General features: G+C 39.2%; 1 protein-coding gene across 1 annotated transcript in view; it reads left to right on the plus strand.

Annotated features, from left to right (window-relative positions):
- Positions 1 to 17,684, plus strand: part of LOC125414928 (uncharacterized) — a 33,994-nt gene extending 16,310 nt beyond the window's left edge. The window contains 4 exon segments of the mRNA XM_087897037.1: positions 13,823 to 13,949; positions 14,919 to 15,014; positions 15,831 to 17,421; positions 17,423 to 17,684. Coding sequence (XP_087753163.1) covers positions 13,823 to 13,949; positions 14,919 to 15,014; positions 15,831 to 17,421; positions 17,423 to 17,612 — 2,004 coding nt within the window. The 3' untranslated portion in view covers positions 17,613 to 17,684.
- Positions 17,685 to 19,018: the final 1,334 nt, after the last annotated feature.

A 19,018-nucleotide genomic window follows, 5' to 3' on the forward strand; every position in this document is an offset into this window, starting at 1 on the left:
GCTGCCCGAGCCCACCTGTGCTTCTGGTGCTTGAGGAGATGAAGGAAGCTCGCTTTCCTGCTTGGCTGGAGAAGCATGCTCCCCCTTAGCTGACTCTCCGTCACAAGGCAGATTTCTCAGGACTTCCAGAAATGGCGGACACCTAGTCCCACCTATAATATTTTTTTCTTCTTTTTCTCTTTCTCCCTCTTGTTTTTGTTTTGTTGTTGTTTGTTTGTTTGTTTTGTTTTGTTTTTGTCTTTTTGGTTTTTGTCCTTTTTTTCGAGATAGGCTTTTTCTGGCTATTCTGGAACTCACTCTGTAGATCAGGTCGGCTTTGAACTCACAAAGATCCCCTTGCCTCTGCCTCCCATAGTGCTGGGATTAAAGGCGTGTTCCACCACCGCCTGACTCTACCCATGCTTTATAGAACACCTATGCCCTTCCATATTTAGGAAATTCACCTCTCTGTTCCTAAAGTTCCTAGTTTCCAGGGACAGAGTACTGTGAGGGCAATTGCTGTATGGGATGTTAATTCCTTTTCCCTTGGAATGAATTTTAATATTTATGGAAGCCTCTGGTGGAATAGAAACAAGTTATATACGCTCTTGTGATCAGAATCGTCACTGTACACTCCATATACCCACAGAAATATCTTGTAGTTAGTATGAACGTATCTTTGCTGAATCCAGATAATTACGAACTTCACATTGCAGAGTGGAACTTACTGAGTAATACTGTATCCAATTCCTTTTGAGATTGTGATGTCAGAAATTTCGACTCCTTTTAAGATGTGAGAGAGGACTTGGTGTGATGAGATAAGTGGACTTCATGATTGACAGGAGGGGGCTTGAATATCTCTGAAAGGAGGGGTGTGGGCGGATGTGTCTCTCCCCCAGGCAGTTCCCAAATAACAAATCAGTGTGAATATGATTTATATTCTCTGCCCATAGCTCAGGCTTATTTATTAACTCTTACATTTTAAATTAGCCCATATTCCTTATTTGCCCTCTGCCACATGGCAGTACCTTTGTTAATGTGGAACATTAATCTTCTGCTCCTTCTGAGTCTGCTGGCAGACTCCACAGACTCCGCCCTTCATCTTCAGTTGGTTGCCTGTTTCATACCTCCTGCCTGGCTACTGCCCAATCAGCATTTTATTCCAGTTCTAGTGACAAATCTTTACAGTGTACAAGAGGATTATTCCACAGCAGATGGGAGAAATGGCCCATTTTTTCACTAACATCCTTTTGTTAGTTCATCATGTGTGAATGACTAGATGCTTCTATTTACTGTGCTGGGAAGGAATATCCCCTTTACCTGTTTGACTATTTCTCTGGATTTGCAGGGAATGTTTGTTGTCTTTGCATATTCATCATTATTTTCTATCATAACCTCATGGTTCTTTCTTCTAATTTTACCTGAATTTTTCCAGACAAGAAATCTGGTTCAGCAAATGGTAATGACAACCATGTTTACCACATGTCCGTCACCTGTGGTATTGCCACCATCCAGGCTGTAAACTGTGAACATGGGATTCCTCCCTCTTCCCTGGGAAGGCGTCCAGTCTCCCTTGGTGTGCAGTCCTGCCCTTTCCTCCCAGGCTTTTAACCTGATTACTGTCAGTGTGAGGAATGATGTGGATGGAGTTACTGGTCTTTACAAACTCGGGTAGTAACCTGTCATGTTCAACATGTCTGGGAGAACTCTAAAGGGACCTTGTGTTTGGGTACTGAGATCTGTTTCCTGGTGATGGCTGTGTATCTGTCAGAGACCGTGTAGAGAAGATACAAGAGTCTTTTGGACCGGTTTAGCTGAGAGTCAGAAACAAAGGAATACACCTGAAAAGCAGTTTGTCGTCATTTTCTGCTTTCGCGGTAAAACATTTTGGTCAGTTTTCTCCAAGGACAGTGTCCAACTGAAATGACGTGTTTTGAGTGTAAGAGTGTGTGTCAGTTTGTCTGACTGACTATCAACAACCGTATTCAATTGTTCTCTTTCTTGTGCTAACTATTTAAATACATGCCAGATGGAAGAGAAGTCAGTTCTTCTGTTTCCAGGTTCAAGTCCATGTTCTATTCGCTAAGTACAATCAGTAACTGTATACTGAGTGTTTAAACTTTACATTCATAGTCTCTTTCATTAACTGTTGTTACATATGCATATGTGTTGCTACATATGCACATATATATATATATATATACACTACATATGCATATATGAATACACACATATGCATAACACACGATCCTGTGTTACCCTCTCCATACAATTCGGGAGCCACTGTACCTCAGGGCAAGGGCAAGGGCCTGGAGATTGAAAGAACACACAAGAGACCCGGGTCATTCAAAAGGAGATCAGCCAAAGGCTGTTTATTTAACCTCAAGGAAAGCCTTATAGACCTTGCCTCTGCACAAGGATTTCCCCCCAGGCAGGTGGGAAATTACCACACCAAACATGGAGTAAACAATGCCCTACAGCTAATCACCAGGTGGTGCAGAGGGAGCACAGGAACAAACAGAATGTTTTAGCCTGCTGACCAGAAACTGTCCTCAAGATGAACCCCAGGAGTAGGGGCAGACCCCAGCCCTACACATATGTATGTATTTGCGTGGAGTGTACAGTCTTACTCATGTATGTAACTGTTCAGCATTGAAATAACCAATTTGTAACATGAGGGCCAGCTTGTTGGGGTTTCTGTCCCGCCCAGTACCCCACAGCCGGCAAGTCCCAAAGAAAAATCAATCACACAGAGATCTCTATAAGTTATAAAGCTGATTGGCCCATTAGGTCAGCCTACTTCTTAGCTCTTATAACTTACCTTACCCCATTATCCTTATCTACATTAGCCACACGGCTCAGTACCTTTCTCAGCTGGGCAGCTTACATCTTTCCTCTCCGGTGGTCTGGGCAGAACTGCTGAGGGAGCTTCCTGCTTCCCAGAATACTCCCAGTCTCTTTGCTCCACCCCTACTTCCTGTCTGGCTTTCCCGCCTATACTGCCTGCCTGGCCAATCAGCGTTTTATTAAAATATGATTGACAGAATATAGACAATTCTCCCACACCATTTCCCTCTTTTTTTTTTGACAAAGGAAAATACCCATAGTTTGTGGGCATAGTATTTCAGGCTACTTCCTGCTGGTTGGGGGCGCTGATGATATTATGGGGACCTAAAGAAAATTTAAAGTTATAATCAAGTCCTGACTGGAGTATCCTGTGAGTCTTGATCATCTCAGGCAGCAGTCTTGAATCTGTTCTGGATGTAGAACTCAGACATCTAGGCCATCTGTTCCTATTGGAGATTTCTCAGGTGGCCTCCCTTGATCAAAGCTGATTTTTCTTAAATCAGAATGAATCCACAGCCTCTCATTTTCTGTGGAAACAAAAGCAAAATCTCTTTTCCAAAGTAACATACCTTTTGACTTCAGTTTTGAAGCCAAAATACCTATCTTGGGTTAGTTCAGCAGCATTTATAAACAGAAGTCTTTTAGCAGCTGTTGCTCCTTCCTCAGCATTCAAACAATTCAAAGAGAGAATAGTAACACACAGTATCAAGATTCTCTGTTTATTTTCCATCTTTATGCAGCTTTATTTCAACCTCTATTTCTTTTATTTTACTTTTAACTTTTGGCTTTTTGAGACAGGTTCTCTGTATATATCTTTGTCCTGAAATAACTCTGTAGACCAGGCTGTCCTTGAACTCACAGAGATCTGTCTGTCCCTGCCTCCCAGGCATTGGGATTAAAGGTGTGCACTACCACACCTTGAAGTCACAGAGGTCAATCCACCTCTGCCCCTTGAAGTCACAAAGGTCAATATACCTTTGCCTCCCAGGCATTGGGATTAAAGGTGTGTACCACCACACCCTATGTCTCCCTTTTCTTCTTTTTTATTTTTAATGACTTTAACCTTTAGCCTGCATATATTTTTAACATACTGTAAACCAGCTAGAGGTTTTCTTCCTCTTTGAATCTCTCTTTACTGTATATCTCTCTTTTTTTGACTACATAAGCGTTTAATTTACTAAGCAATATGGAGAGCCGTGGCTTTGACAGCTAGATCCAGCTCATTCCTTTGCTTTCCAGCCTCATGACTGAGATACCAGCCAGAGCTGTGTTCACTGCCACAACTCTATGGCGTTTCAAGGTCCTTGCTAGCAAGCAAGCTGTAGTATTCTGCTCACAGATCACACTCAGTCAGACTGCCTGCCTAAAAGAGTCAGAGTTTGCCCTGGCAGGACAGCCCAGAAAACTGGCATTTTAAAACAGCGCAGCTTTTTCCTGCTACGACTGAAAACCGAAAAGCATGCATTCAGCTTTTCGTCAACACCATTTAAGTGTTTCGTGGCAGGACCTCTTAAAAGAGCTGGAGGGTTTTGCAGCTAAAGCTGAGTCGGGAAGCCTCTCTTAGATGAGAGTGCTTGCTTGCCTCTAGCAAGCAGAGCAGACCTGAGAAATTGCTGCTACCAAGAAAACATGCTTTACTCTATTCTTTCCCAAACTTTCTCAGGCTTTCTGTGGATTCAGTTATCCACATCTGGGTGCCATTTGTAACATGAGGTCCGGCTTGTTGGGGTTTCTATTCCACCTGGTACCCCACAGCCAGCAAGTCCCAGAGAAAATCAATCACACAGAGATCTCTATAAGTTATAAAGCTGATTGGTCCATTAGGTCAGCCTACTTATTAGCTCTTATAACTTACCTTACCCCATTATCCTTATCTACATTAGCCACACGGCTCAGTACCTTTCTCAGTTGGGCAGCTTACATCTTTCCTCTCCGGTGGTCTGGGCAGAACTGCGGAGGAGCTTTCTGCTTCCCAGAATACTCCCAGTCTCTTTGCTCCACCCCTACTTCCTGTCTGGCTTTCCCGCCTATACTGCCTGCCTGGCCAATCAGTGTTTTATTAAAAATGATTGACAGAATATAGACAATTCTCCCACACCACCAATTAGTGTGCTCTTACCTTGGGAAGACGATTTCTGGTTCTCTTAGCATTGCTTCATTGGCTCTAGTTCTTTGTGTAATGTTGAGGCCCCTCTCGCATTCCTCCCATTCTGCATTGCTGTGTTTATTGGTATCATCTTTTTTCAGCTCTTCTTTGAAGTCATTTGGTGAGACTGTGGGTATAACTTCTCTCATCCTGAGGAGACAGTCTCACAACAAAAACCCCAACTCCTCTGGCTCTCACAGCAGCTCTCTACCCCGTCTTCTGAAGAGATAGCTATGCCTTAGGTGTAGGAGCTGTGCGGTCCACATCCCACAATTCTTCATTGTGTTTGGTTGTGGTTTCCTATATGGGTCGCTACCTGTTGTAAAGAAAAGGGGTGGCTACTATATTTACCTGTGAGTAAAATCACAAATCTTTAGAATATAGTTCGGGATTATGCTGAATTAGTAAACTAGTAGTTGCAAATTCTCCTCCAAGTTCCTTGACTTCACTAGCTCTAGGTTGTCAGCGAGGTTTCCTGAACCAGGAATGATCCTCCTCCTCTTGTTGAGCAGATCTTAATCCAGTTAAAAAATATGTTGGTGGCACGGGTGCCACTACTGCACCCACAGGGTTATCTTGCTGTGAAGGTCATTGCTGTGATTCATAACCATCATAGTTGGGCATGGCTGTAACATGAGGGCCGGCTTGTTGGGGTTTCTGTCCTGCCCGGTACCCCACAACCAGCAAGCCCCAAAGAAAATCACACAGAGATCTCCATAAGTTATAAAACTGATTGGCCCATTAGCTCAGGCTTTGTAATAGCTCTTATAACTTATGTTAGCCCATTATTTTAGTCTATGTTAGCCACATGGCTCAGTACCTTTTTCAGGACAGCACTCATCTTCAAAAGATTTAAGGGAGCCTGGATACTGGAATACTGAACGATGGAAAAAATTACTACCCAATGTGGATCACCAAGAAAATTGAATAGGTTCCATAAGTAATAATGTTTACAAATATTTTTTGTTTATTTATATTCATAAGTATATACAGCTGGTTTTGGAGTTGGACTCTGGCTCAGTCCCTCTAATTCCAAGCCTGCTGTTAAGAGAAAAACCCAGAGTTTCTGTCTCATGTCAAGAGCCAAGATATGGGACAGAAAGAAAAAAGGAATTTAGAAAACATCTTTGTTTTCTTTATATCTATCATACTTTTCATTGAATATGTCTATCATACCTTTCATTGAATATATGTATGTCTGTATATGTTTATATAATTAAAAATTAATGTTTAAGTTTTCTACAATGAACAATGGATTTTCCTGCAGTAATCTTTAAAGTTTCCAGGAAGAAGATGGGGCCCCATAACAACAACTCCACCTGGTTGATATGACATCATGATACTGATAGCACTACTACAAGGCCTGTTTTGGGTACCAGCTGCACAAGACAGTTCCAACTTGGTTAGCTGAAATGGTGCACATCTTGTACAACATTCTGGCCAGACCTCCACAAAATACTCAGAGACTATTTGCAATCTTACTAGACATTAATCTTAAAATTTAACCATCATTTTACTTTCACAGGATCCTCTAGAAAGAATGTTGCCCCTGTGACAGCTGGAAGTTATTCTAGAGGACGACGTCCCCTCTCCCAGTAAAGTTTGTCCTTGGGTTTAGGGGTTGATTATAATTAGTATACGGTTGAGGGTTGGGGGAAGAATTTTATAAGCTCAGGAATCTTTTTTCTTTAAAAAAAAAAGGAAAATTGGATGATGGGATAATAGATTGGTATTTGTGAGTTATTGTTTTTAGATAATTACATTGGCATAGATTTTTGTATGGATACAAAATTAAATTATATTGAATATTGTATGCATGCATGCTTCTACCTCTGTTTGAAACATTTTTATGTATAGATATATATATTGTGTTGATGTATATATTTACCATATTGCAGTGTGCATTTCTACTTCTGATTAAGATACTTATATATTGTTTATATATTGATATATAGTTACCATATTACAATGTATACTTGTACATTGTTTACATTTGGGGGTCATTGTCCTCATTTATTGCACAGTTGTTTATTCTCTTAGTCTTCAAGTTAGATAGGTATTGAGAATTATAAATCAATAGTCATATATGTTTGTCATATTTCTATTTAGGTTAATCAGGTTCTTTATATACATAGAGATTATATTCTGTATAAATAATCTTCAAACTCTTCAAAGAGCTGTAGAAAATGGCATTTAATTTAATCTTAGAGTTCTGTGGTGTGAGACACAATCGCTCCTGGCAACACCGATCTATTCCCAAGAGATTGTTGAGCACCAAAGACACTCCACTTGGAGCTTGTCTTCTTGGAAAAACCAGCCTCTGGGCAAGGAACTGCCCATACCTCAACTACTGACAAATACACGGTATCCAGAAATGGATAAACAGAACTGTCAAATCTTGCCAAGACAGGGTAAGACAGTTTTGAAAAATTTCTTGCCTGTTAAAAATAATCTGTCAGTTATTCTAGGCCTTAGCCAAAGTTGATTGCTTCAATGCTGCAAACATGACTTTGGGTGATTGCCCAGGTAACCAATTGTTTCTGTGATTTGTTGCATGTTTTGGAAGTTGTTTGATTGCACTTCCTAATTACTCGGGTAACATTTTTTTCCTTCTCAGATCTTTGATGGGGTTGAAGACTAGATAAATGTAGTTACTTTCTTCTTATGACTTGGCCAAGTTATTTATTATACAAGACTTAAGCTAGTTAGAATTGGATATTTATTCTTATTGTATATAATTTTGTAGTAGGTTTAGAACTCTCTTACTTAAACAAAAGGGAGAGGTGCTGTGGGAGCTCCTTCTGCTCCTTCAGGCAATAGCCGCTGAGATACCAGCCCACTGGGGCGTGGTCTCTCTCTCTCTCTCTCTCTTTTGTAAAAGCAGCGGCAGCCCTCTACTCACTCTCTTGCTCCAGCAACTAGACTTCTTTCCTGGCTGTCATGTAGGACAGTGTTCTGCAAGTTTTTTCCCCTCAAATAAATAACTCTTTGAATCCAAACTGGTGTGGGATTGTTTTGTGCGTTACATGGCTTTGTGTTAACAACGAAATAAGTGGCTACACATACAGTTAACAAAGACATAAATTGTTGGACATACATCTATCAGTCATTTTTTTTTGTTAGCTTGAATATATCATTATAACCTGAGGAATTTAATGTTATATAAAAATCTATTCTAATGTAAAATACCTTGGAGACATGCTGTTCTCTGATCAGTCTACAAACAAAATACAATAATACATAAACGGCACAGATGGACTAAGAAGTTTTATAGGTACTGCCTTAGATGGTTATATCCTGTGGTCATTTTGATTCAAATCACAGTGTAATTACATGAAATGTGTTCTTTAATCTTTCTAAAGATGCTTGCTAGCCACATGGTTGTTTTTATCCTGATGAGGTCATCAGCGAAGTGGAGGCAAGTCACTTGACTACTATCTAAAGACATCTATGTTTTTATAGTGTTCTCTAGTAGACCCATTTTCCTGAACAAGAGTTGAATCACGTGTGTAGTATAGTGCAGTAAATTAAAATGACCTATTTATAGATTTAACCATCAGCCTATTGTTATAAGTTTAAAATGAATTTTTTATTTTTCTTTACCTTTTCGAATGAATTTATTAATCCTAATTTAAGAATTTATAGAGAATAGAGAGATATTTCAATGCATGTAACATGACGGGGGCCGGCTTGTTGGGGCTTCTGTCCCGCCCGGTACCCCAACAGCCGGCAAATCCCAAAGAGAAATTACACACAGGACTCCATAAGGTTATAAACTGATTGGCCCATTGGGTCAGGCTTCTTATTAGTCCTTGTAACTTATATTAATCCATTATCATTATCTATGGTAGCCATAATGGCTCAGTACCTTTTCCAGCGGGGGCAGCTTACATGTTGCTTCTTCAGTGATCTGTGCAGGAGTGGCTGAGGAACCGCCTTGCTTCCCAGAATTCTCCTGTTCTCATTGCATCACCTCTACTTCCTGTCTGGTTTTCCCACCTATACTGCCTGCCCGGCCAATCAGCGTTTTATTAAAATATGATTGACAGAATACAGACAATTCTCCCGCATCATTTCCCTCTTTTCTTTTTTTTTAAACAAAGGAAAATACCCACAGTCCATTTGTTGGGAATGTGGGCGTAGTATGGCATCATGTGCTAATTTATACATGAGGTTAGTCAAAATACTCAGTGGTTGAAAAATACTTAATAAAGGTGATTGTTAATAACAACTTTAGACTGCTGAGCTGTACAACTCAGGAATGGGTAAAATATTTTCTGTGAGTATGCAGAATTTGTATATAAAGAGTGGTCTCCTTGTCCTTTTGAAAAGCCATTTATAAAAACATTGAAAATCATCTCAGTAAGATTTTTAGATGTAATTTCTGGCAATACCCATGGGATATTGAAAAAAATTAAAATGGTATCCTTTGGAGAATGATTGTCTTAGTTATGGTTTCTGTGCTGTGAATAGATTCTATGATCATGGCAGTTCTTACAAAGGAAAACATATTTGGGGTGAGGTTATGGTTCCAGAGTTTTAGCCCATTATTATTATTGCGGGTGGCATGCAGGCAGGCATGGTGCTGGAGAAGGAGCTCAGAGTTCTACATTTTGATCCTCAGGCAGAAAGAATTGGGTTTGGCTTGAGCATAAATGATATATCAAAGCCTGACTCCACAGTGACACACTGACAGTGCCACTTCCCATGGGCCAAGTGTTCAAACACAAGAATCCATGGGAGCCATACCTATTCAAACCACCACTGTGATGATTATCTATAGATCCTGAGTAAGATGATATTGCAACCTGCCAATTATTAATACAGAACAAATAATCATCCTGCATTTTGTTTAGTGGTGTTATAATCACTGAGGTTCTTTACCAGTAAGGGATTAAATCTATGAGCTAGCCAACAACATTATTTAACCAGCTAATAACCTGCTTGATTTCTGGTGTTATATTTCTTAGTAGGAAAGCTTTCAGAATGCACTGATATAGATATGAATAATTTGCTTTGGTATAGATCTTGGTTTATTGATAGAAATTTAAGGTCAATTTTGTTATATGTATATGTATTTCTGATCTTAATTAAGGCATTGTGATTGTGTAGTCCATTTAAAAATGTAATGTATAATTAGGAAATACAGGTTGTTAATGGATAATCATCGATAATAGTCAAGCTTGTAATCATATTAGTTTGATTTTCTAGATATATAGAGATATATTTCAGATAGGCATTCTTCATATCTTTCAAAGACTACAGAATATGGCATTTAAAATGTTTTAATAACTTAGAACTTTTCATGACAATGAGACACATCTGCTCCTGGTAGCACCAATCTACTTCAAGAGGAAGATGGGCATCGAAGAGGCTCCTTATGGAGTTTGCTAGCCTATTGGGCAAGAAATTGCTCTTGCCTGGACTGTTGCATAAACTGGACACAAAGAACCCACAGAGAGAGGACTGCTGAACTTGCCTAAAGGTAAGATGATCCTTTGGGGTTCCTGATTAATGAAAGAGTCTGTGAGACATTCTGCAAGATACAGAAGAAAGTGACTGAACTGTCTTTAAAATTTCCTGCTTCATGGAAATGTCTGCTGGATACTATGGGCCTGTAGGCTAAAGATGGATTTCCCCAATGATACAGAAAAACTTTGGGTGACTGTCCAGGCAGCAAGATGTCTCTGTCATTTCTAGAATTTTGGAAGTTGCTTACTTCTTGTTTACTTGGGTAATATTATATCCTTCTGGAGTCTTTGATGGAGTTGAAGAATAGATAGATAGTTATAGTTTTCCATTGTTATAATAAAGGATAAAATAGATATAAATATTGTAACTGTAATTCTTGCTTGATAACTGTTTTGTTTTATGTAGCTTTACCTTGTTAAAGTGAAAGTCTTTCGTCCTTCTTTTTTGTTTAAACAGAAAAGAAAAGGGGAAATGGTGTAAGAGGTCCTTCTGTATTTGTGTTGCTTTCATTGGTTAAATAAAGAAACTGCCTTGGCCTTTTGGTAGGGCATAACTTAGATAGGCGGAAACAGAACTGAATTCTGAGAGGAAGAAGGCAGTGTGGCAGACACCATGGTTCTCCTGCCCGAGATGGATGCTGGTAAGCCACAGTCAAGTGGCGGCAATACACATTAATGGAGATGGGTTAAACTAATATGTGAGAGTTAGCCAATAAGAGGCTAGAGATAATAAGCCAGACAGTGATTCAATTAATACAATTTCTGTGTGGTTATTTCAGGGGTTAAGTTAGCCGGGTGGCGGGATGCAGCCCGCTGCTCCTCCTACTACAAAGCACCTTAAAGCACAGAGCCAAATTATTAGTAGTGATTGATAGATTAGTGTTTACCCAGTTGAAATAGCACAAAATTATACATTTTGTTATTTTAGTCTATTTACCATGAAAATTAAGCACTCATTTAAGTATAGATTTGACAGACGAGCAGAAGAAAATATTGTCCATATATTGCAGGACTAATAACTCTAGGAACTTATACAGTGTTGATTTAATTGTCTTATGTCCTAATTGTAATTCTTCTGGTACTAAAAAGTGTGCACATTTTAACTTTTCCCTGTGAAGGGACCATTCAGCAATTCATGCCGAGTTATTACCACTCTGTGGGAAAGACAAAATGAAGTAACAAGAATGAGCAAATGGCAACAGCACCAAAATCTGAGCTCTGCAGTAGCCAAGAAGACTCAAGCTGTAGCAGCAGATCCCTGCCCACCATTTCTTAGACCTTGGTGTTATAGAGGCCACACTCTGCATCCCATTGGGAGAAAAGGCCCACATGACCAGAAGGCTTTGAGTTCCAATCAAATTGTTCAGGAAGACTAAACAAACATTGCTGACCTGTTGAAGCCAGGCAGTTGCTTAGTATATTGAGCCTTGCTGTGACGTGCCAAGATGTGTCTAGCGAGGGGAAAATGTTATTTGTTTTTTGTTAGTTCGTTTTGTGTGTGTTTGTGTATTGTTTTGTTTGTTTCTATTTCTTGTGGTTTGCAAAAATAATTGACAAGGATTCTTCTCTCCTCCTTTGTGGCCTCTTGTTACCCTAGTTCCTATGAGTATAAAGGGGAAGAGGTATTGCTCTGAGTATTTCGTTCCTTGGGGTCTTAACAAATATTTCAATAAGTGTAAAATGCTGTCACCGTGTCCTGAGAACAACCTGTATTTATCCCACTCTCTCATTTAAGATCATGAATTCTTTTTAAGTGAGTTCTTTGTCAGTTTGCCCCTGAATTCTACTGAAAGAAAAACTTCCTTAACTTCTGTGTGGACCCTGCCGCACATTGTCATTGTTCCTCCAAGCTTTACTGCTGTCACAGAAAATATCAACATGGAGTTAAGAATGAAACTAGGGTCAGCACTACATTAGCTAGCACTGAGTCAAAAATTTCTTGGGTTTGACCAAGCAGTTTATTTTTTTTTATACCTTTAAACACAGTTAAACTTTTAACTGAAAACCTTTAGGAAAAGGTTTCTATTTAAAATTATGGCAACAAAGCTTTGGGCATGGCTACATTGAAACTCCATTGAAATGTACATTTCTCTGGTGAGGCACCTGTGACCTTTACCCTAAAATGGGTTCTGTTCACAGAGGAACAGAGTTTAGAGTAAGGGCATGAGGAGGACAGATTTGTAAGAAGCATAATCTTGGGTTCTATTGACTGAGAATGCAAATTCCATGGGATCACTTTCATAAGGAGGGCTTTACTCACTGAGAGACAAAGCTCAGAATGGAAGCCTGAACAATGCTGAGGATTTGGGGTGGAGGTGAGATTCGGGTGACGTTGGATCCATAGACTAACAGAAGATCACCATGGTGTTAGACAACATCCATTCCAGTGAACAGACATCACTCATTTTCTTCGACTGAAGAACTATATCCTTCATGTCTAACAATTCTGGTTCCTCTAATGCTTTCTGTAAGCTGTGCCTTCTACTTCATTCCCTTGGTCTTTTTGCCAGGGCATCTGAGAAAGTTGAGTCAGTGTAAGTCCCCGCAGTGACTGAACTTATTGCTAAATTGCCTCATCAGAGATTTGTTAAAATATTTGTGATTACATTTTATCTACAAATTGTTCGTTTATTGATCTTCCCCTTGATGGGAACTCATGCCCCTTGATACACAGTCATTTGCATCATTCTGTATATTCTCAGGAAGCCAAACCTCAGCCCAGGGTTGCTTAATCAGATCTGCATCTTCATTTTATTTATCATTTTTGATTGTTCATATGGGGTTGAACAGTACCCTTTCCATTACCATGGTTATCTACTGTGAGAAATATGCATTATGTGTGGAGTATTATAAGAATGGGACAAACATGCACATTTTATTTCAAAATTTTATTATGTATGTAAGTATGTATGTATTTATGTTGTATGCATGGTGATAATGCTAGTGTCCTTGTGTAAGAGATTGATCCTCTGGAACTGGAGTTACATATAGTTGTGAGTAGCCATGTGGCTGCTGGGAAACAATTCCAGGTGCTTTGGAAGAGCAGTCAGTGCTTTTTACTACCGAACCATCTCTCCAGCCTCAACAATACTCTTTTGTGGATACTCGCTCTCCACTGTATGGTTCTTAAAAGTAGGATATTCATGGGAGTTTCTAGGATCTTCTGTCATTCACTTTCCTTAATGATGAGTCCTGTGTATCATCACAGCACTGCATCAGACTTATGTTAAGGACATTGCATACCTATGTCAGAAGGGCTTCTAGCTCTCTTCTCACTCTGGGTGACCTTTAGATTAATATCTAGAAGTACATATGCCTCTTGTTATTTGTGTTTTTCCTGGCAGTTTTAATTAGCATTCATTTTTCTTATTTGTTTCAGGAAATGCTGTCATTCAAGGATGTGGCCATTGTTTTCTCTGCAGAGGAGTGTGAATACCTGGACTCTGATCAGTGGAATTTGTACAGGGATGTGATGCTGGAGAATTTCAGCAACCTTGTGTTCCTGGGTGTGTTGTCCTTCTTTTAATTGATGCTGCCTAACCAATGGCTGTTCTGATCAGGAAGTGCAATTCTGCCACTACCAACAGTGGTTAAGTCACAAGAGCTGCAGCCTGAGGGAGAGTCTTTCAAAGCTATTAGGGAACTTCTTGAAATCCCTGGCCTTCTAAAGAACTCAAGATTCAAAGGCTCAAGTGGAACTCTTCTCCTTAGAGAGGCTGAATAGCAGCTAACTCCTCTCCTTGCTTATGTCTAATAAAAAGCCCTCATTCTTCTCCTCACCCCTGTTTAAAAACCCTTCTCCACCTGGCTTCTCCCTCCCACTTCCTGTCAGCTAGTTGCTGACTCAGCATCCTGACTACAAGTGAAATTTATTTACTCAAACAAATGTAACATATATTGGCATCATTAAACAAATGTTTCAGAGCATGAAGAAAAGAAACACAGCTTAAAGTAAAATTCTACAACGTGGGTGAGGGAAATTTCCATGGTGAACTCTTAATTAACTGTCAGCATAAACTTGATTGCTCTCTGCAGTATCTTAAGGGAGCTTGTACTTGCAACAATGAAATTTATGGGACAAGTTTTAAGGAAAATTGAAGAGAATAGTCCTATATTTTAGAATAATTTTATTTATTCTCATGTTCATAGCACCTTCCCATCCTTTTTACAGAGGTATCCTTTATATTGGTGGTAATGTTATGAAGCAAATGGCATGAGTGTAAAGCTTTCATGATAAAAAGAATATCACACTCTTCAGTTTTAATATTTTTCCTTGTAACTGAGGGACTTGAAGCTAAAGACCTGCAAATCCTAAGTTCTTCCTAAGCATTCTGATGTGCCCATCAGGAAACTCATGAACATCTAATCCTCTACAGTGCCTGATGATATCTTCTCATTCCTTATACGTACACTCCTGGAGATGGCATGCTGTCCCCGGAGAAAAAACTAATAATGTTCTCTTTTCCCATAAACAGGACTTGCTTCCTCTAAGCCTGCCCTGGTCACATTTCTGGAGCAAAGACAAGAACATTCAGACATGAAGAGACATGGAGCAGCTGCCATGGAAACAGGTGTGTAGGAATGAGGGGACAAAGGAAACGAGGGGAGGTCAGAGATCCAACAGAAAGCCAGGTTTTATCACGAACACTGACTCACAGTGTTTTCATGGACATAATGTTTTAAGGATCTCCTTTTGTATCTTTTGCTGTGAGAAGAGTATGTTTATGGTACTTTGATTTTCTTATGCTTAGTCCTTCTCCCATCAGCTCGGCTCATGTTTACAGTAAGTGACTAAGTTCTCACATTTGTAGGTGAACATGATCTATTTTTCCTAAGTTGGTCAGTGGATATTTATTCATAAACTGTGCAGAGATCCTCCTGTCTTCAATTCTTGAAAAATATTATTGAATATTGTTAACAACAGGCTTCTAGTTATGCAGCCTAACTTTCATACCTTCCAAAACTAAAAGTCTGAATTTAGGATATATATGTACTATAAAAACATGTGTTTCCAACTTTGACTAATATTATACTTTGTGCTTATCTAGTTATAAAGTTTCTATATTTCTATAAGTGGCTCATTTACAATAGCATAATAGTCTTGTTTTCTTGTTGATGTCATGCCTTCCTTACATGTTTGACATTGATTAATATTCATTTTTCTATGTTCTATGTCGTCATGGTCTTCATCTTTCACTATAAGTTACATAATTTCAATTTATGGTTTTTTAAATTAGGCTACACTGAACACAGCTTTAGAAATTTGAATGTAGCATTATTTATATTGGAAATTACAGGTATGAATCAATATTTCTGGTTTTAAAAATAAGCATAAATATAGAGAATTTTGCACAGTTTTCATTCATTTCTTAACTTTTACTCACCAGGAAACAAATACTATACAGGCAAAGAATGTGACAAAACCCTTCCTTGGAACTCACAACCTATTAGTCACCAGAAAACTAACTTAAGAATGAAGCCATATAAGTGTGAAGAATGTGGGAAAGCCTTCCGTTTTCCATCGTTACTTTGTGTACACAAGAGAATTCATACAGGAGAGAAACCCTACAGTTGTAATATATGTGCTGAGGCCTTCTGTTTTCCATCACGACTTACTGAACACAAGAGAATTCATAGAGGAATAAAACCCTACAAGTGTGAAGTATGTGGCAAAGCCTTCAAACATCCATCAATACTTTGTATACACAAGAAAATCCATACAGGAGAGAAACCCTACAAGTGTGAAGTATGTGGCAAGGCCTTTCATGTTCCATCACAACTTTCTGTACACAAAAGCATTCATACTGGAGAAAAGCCCTACATGTGTGAAGTGTGTGGAAAGGCCTTCTGCATACCATCAAGACTTGTTGTACACAAGATGATTCATACAGGGGAGAAAACCTACAAGTGTGAATTATGTGGCAAGGCCTTCTGTACTCCATCACGACTTTCTGATCATAAGAGAATTCATACAGGAATTAAACCCTACAAGTGTGAAGCATGTGGCAAGGCCTTCTGTTTTCCATCACAACTTACTGTACACAAGAGAATTCATACAGAAGAGAAACCCTACAGGTGTGAAGTATGTGGGAAGTCCTTCAAATGTTTATCAGTACTATCTGAACACAAGAGCAGTCATACAGGAGAGAAACCCTACAAGTGTGATGTTTGTGGTAAGACCTTCAGTTTTCCATCACGAGTTTCTGAACACATGAGAATTCATACAGGAGAGAAACCTTATAAGTGTGATGTATGTGGTAAGGCCTTCTATATTCCATCACATCTTTTTGTACACAAAAGGATTCATACAGGAGAGAAACCGTATAAATGTGAAGTATGTGGCAAGGCCTTCAATACTTCCTCAGGACTTTCTGTCCACAAGAAAATCCATACAGAAGAGAAACCCTACGAGTGTGACGTATGTGGCAAAGCCTTTAAACGTCCAACAGGACTTTCTGTCCACAGGAAAATTCACACAGGAGAGAAACCCTACAAGTGTGAATTATGTGACAAGGCCTTCAGTAATTCATCAGGACTTTCTATACATAAGATGGTTCATACAGGAGAAAAGCCCTTCAAGTGTAAAGTATGTGGCAAAGCCTTCAGAGGTCCATCAGGACTTTGTGTACACAAGAAAATTCATAAAGGAGAGACACCCTACAAGTGTGACATATGTGATAAGGCCTTCTATATTCCATCACAACTTTCTGTACACAAAAGGATTCATATAGGAGAGAAACCCTACAAGTGTGAAGTATGTGGAAAAGACTTCAATAGTCCATCTGGACTTTCTGTCCACAAGAGAATTCATACAGGAGAGAAACCCCACAAATGTGATGTATGTGGCAAGACCTTTACTCGTCCTTCTGGACTTTCTAAACACAAGAGTACCCATACAGGAAAGAAAAAATACAAGTGTAAAGTATGTGACCAGGCCTTTACTGGTCCATCAGTACTATCTAAACACATGAATATTCATACAGGAGAGACCCTACAAGTGAAGAGTGTGTCGGATACCCTTCATCCATCTATCAGGACTTTCTGAACACAAGAGAATTCATACAGGAGAGAAACCCTAGCGTTTTGACGTATGTGGCAAGGTCATCCATGCTGTATCATTACTTAAAGTATACAAGAGACTTCCTATAGAAGAGAAACCCTCTAACTGAGAAGTATGTGGAAAAGCTTTCTGTTTTCCATTACTACTTTCAGAAGCAAGTACATTCATATAGGAGAGAAACCATGCAATGTAAAATATGTGGTGAGTTCTTTAGAACTTTCTGGATTATTTATTCTCACTTGATAATCCATAATAGAAAGAAACCCTGCAATGATAAGGATTGTGGGAAAGCCTTCTATAAAAAGTCATACCTTACTCAGCACAAATTAACTCACACTGGATGGAAACCTTACAAATGTGAAGAGTGGCAGACTGCTCAGTTGTACCAGAAACCTTGAGGGACATCAAAGAATTCATTCTGGAGTGAAACCCTACAAGTGTAAAGAATGTGGCAAACACTTTGTAAATTACATAGCACATTCTCAACACCAGTCTATTCATATTGGAGAGAAATAGTATGACTGTGGAGAATGGCAAGGCTTTTCCCCTGACTTCTGGTCTTGAACAACTTCTAAGAGTTTATTTGTGAGAGAAAGGCTGTGAAGAATATGCCAAGGTCTTTTGTACTTACTAAAAACTTTTGAAACACCTGATAATTCATTCTGGAAAGAAATGTCATTAGTGCCAAACATGGCACTAATAAAAAAAAACCCTTTAATAAACTTTCTAGTGTTTCTCAAGACAAAGTAGTTCAAACTTCAGAGAAATGATACCAACGTTACAATATGCATAAAATGTTTTATACTTTCTCAGTTCCTAAAACATATAAAAAATATTCTATCTAAAAACCCTACAATTGGGATGATATGGGATGTCTTTCTGCATATGTGTTGCCCTTACCGCTTGATGAATAAAGCTGTTTTGGTCAATGGCCTGGCAGAGTAAAGCCAAGCAGAGTAAACCAAGAGTGTGAGAGAGTGCGTGGAGTTGAGGAGGTGCTATGTAGCCCCTGAAAAAGAAAGATGCCAGAACATTACCAGTAAGCTACAGCCTCATGGCAATACATAGGTTATTAGAAATGGGTTAATTTAAGATGTAAGAGTTAGTTATGGGCATCACAATCCCTGACTTCAAACTCTACTACAGAGCTACAGTACTGAAAACAGCCTGGTATTGGCATAAGAACAGACAGGAGGACCAATGGAACTGAATAGAAGACCTGGATATCAATCCACACATATTTGAACACCTGATACTTGACAAAGAAGCAAAAAATATCAAATGGAAAAAAGAGAGCACATTTAACAAGTGGTGCTGGCATAACTGGATATCAACATGTAGAAGAATGAAAATAGATCCATATCTATCGACATGCACAAAACTCAAGTCCAAATGGATCAAAGACCTCAACATAAAGCCAGCCACACTGAGCCTTATAGAAGAGAAAGTGGGAAGTAACTTGAATGCATTGGCACAGAGAACCACTTCCTAAATATAACCCCAGCAGCACAGACA

This window comes from Myodes glareolus, chromosome 15, assembly GCF_982192425.1.
Source record: "Myodes glareolus chromosome 15, mMyoGla1.1, whole genome shotgun sequence".
In the NCBI taxonomy this organism is placed as follows: Eukaryota; Metazoa; Chordata; class Mammalia; order Rodentia; family Cricetidae; genus Myodes; species Myodes glareolus.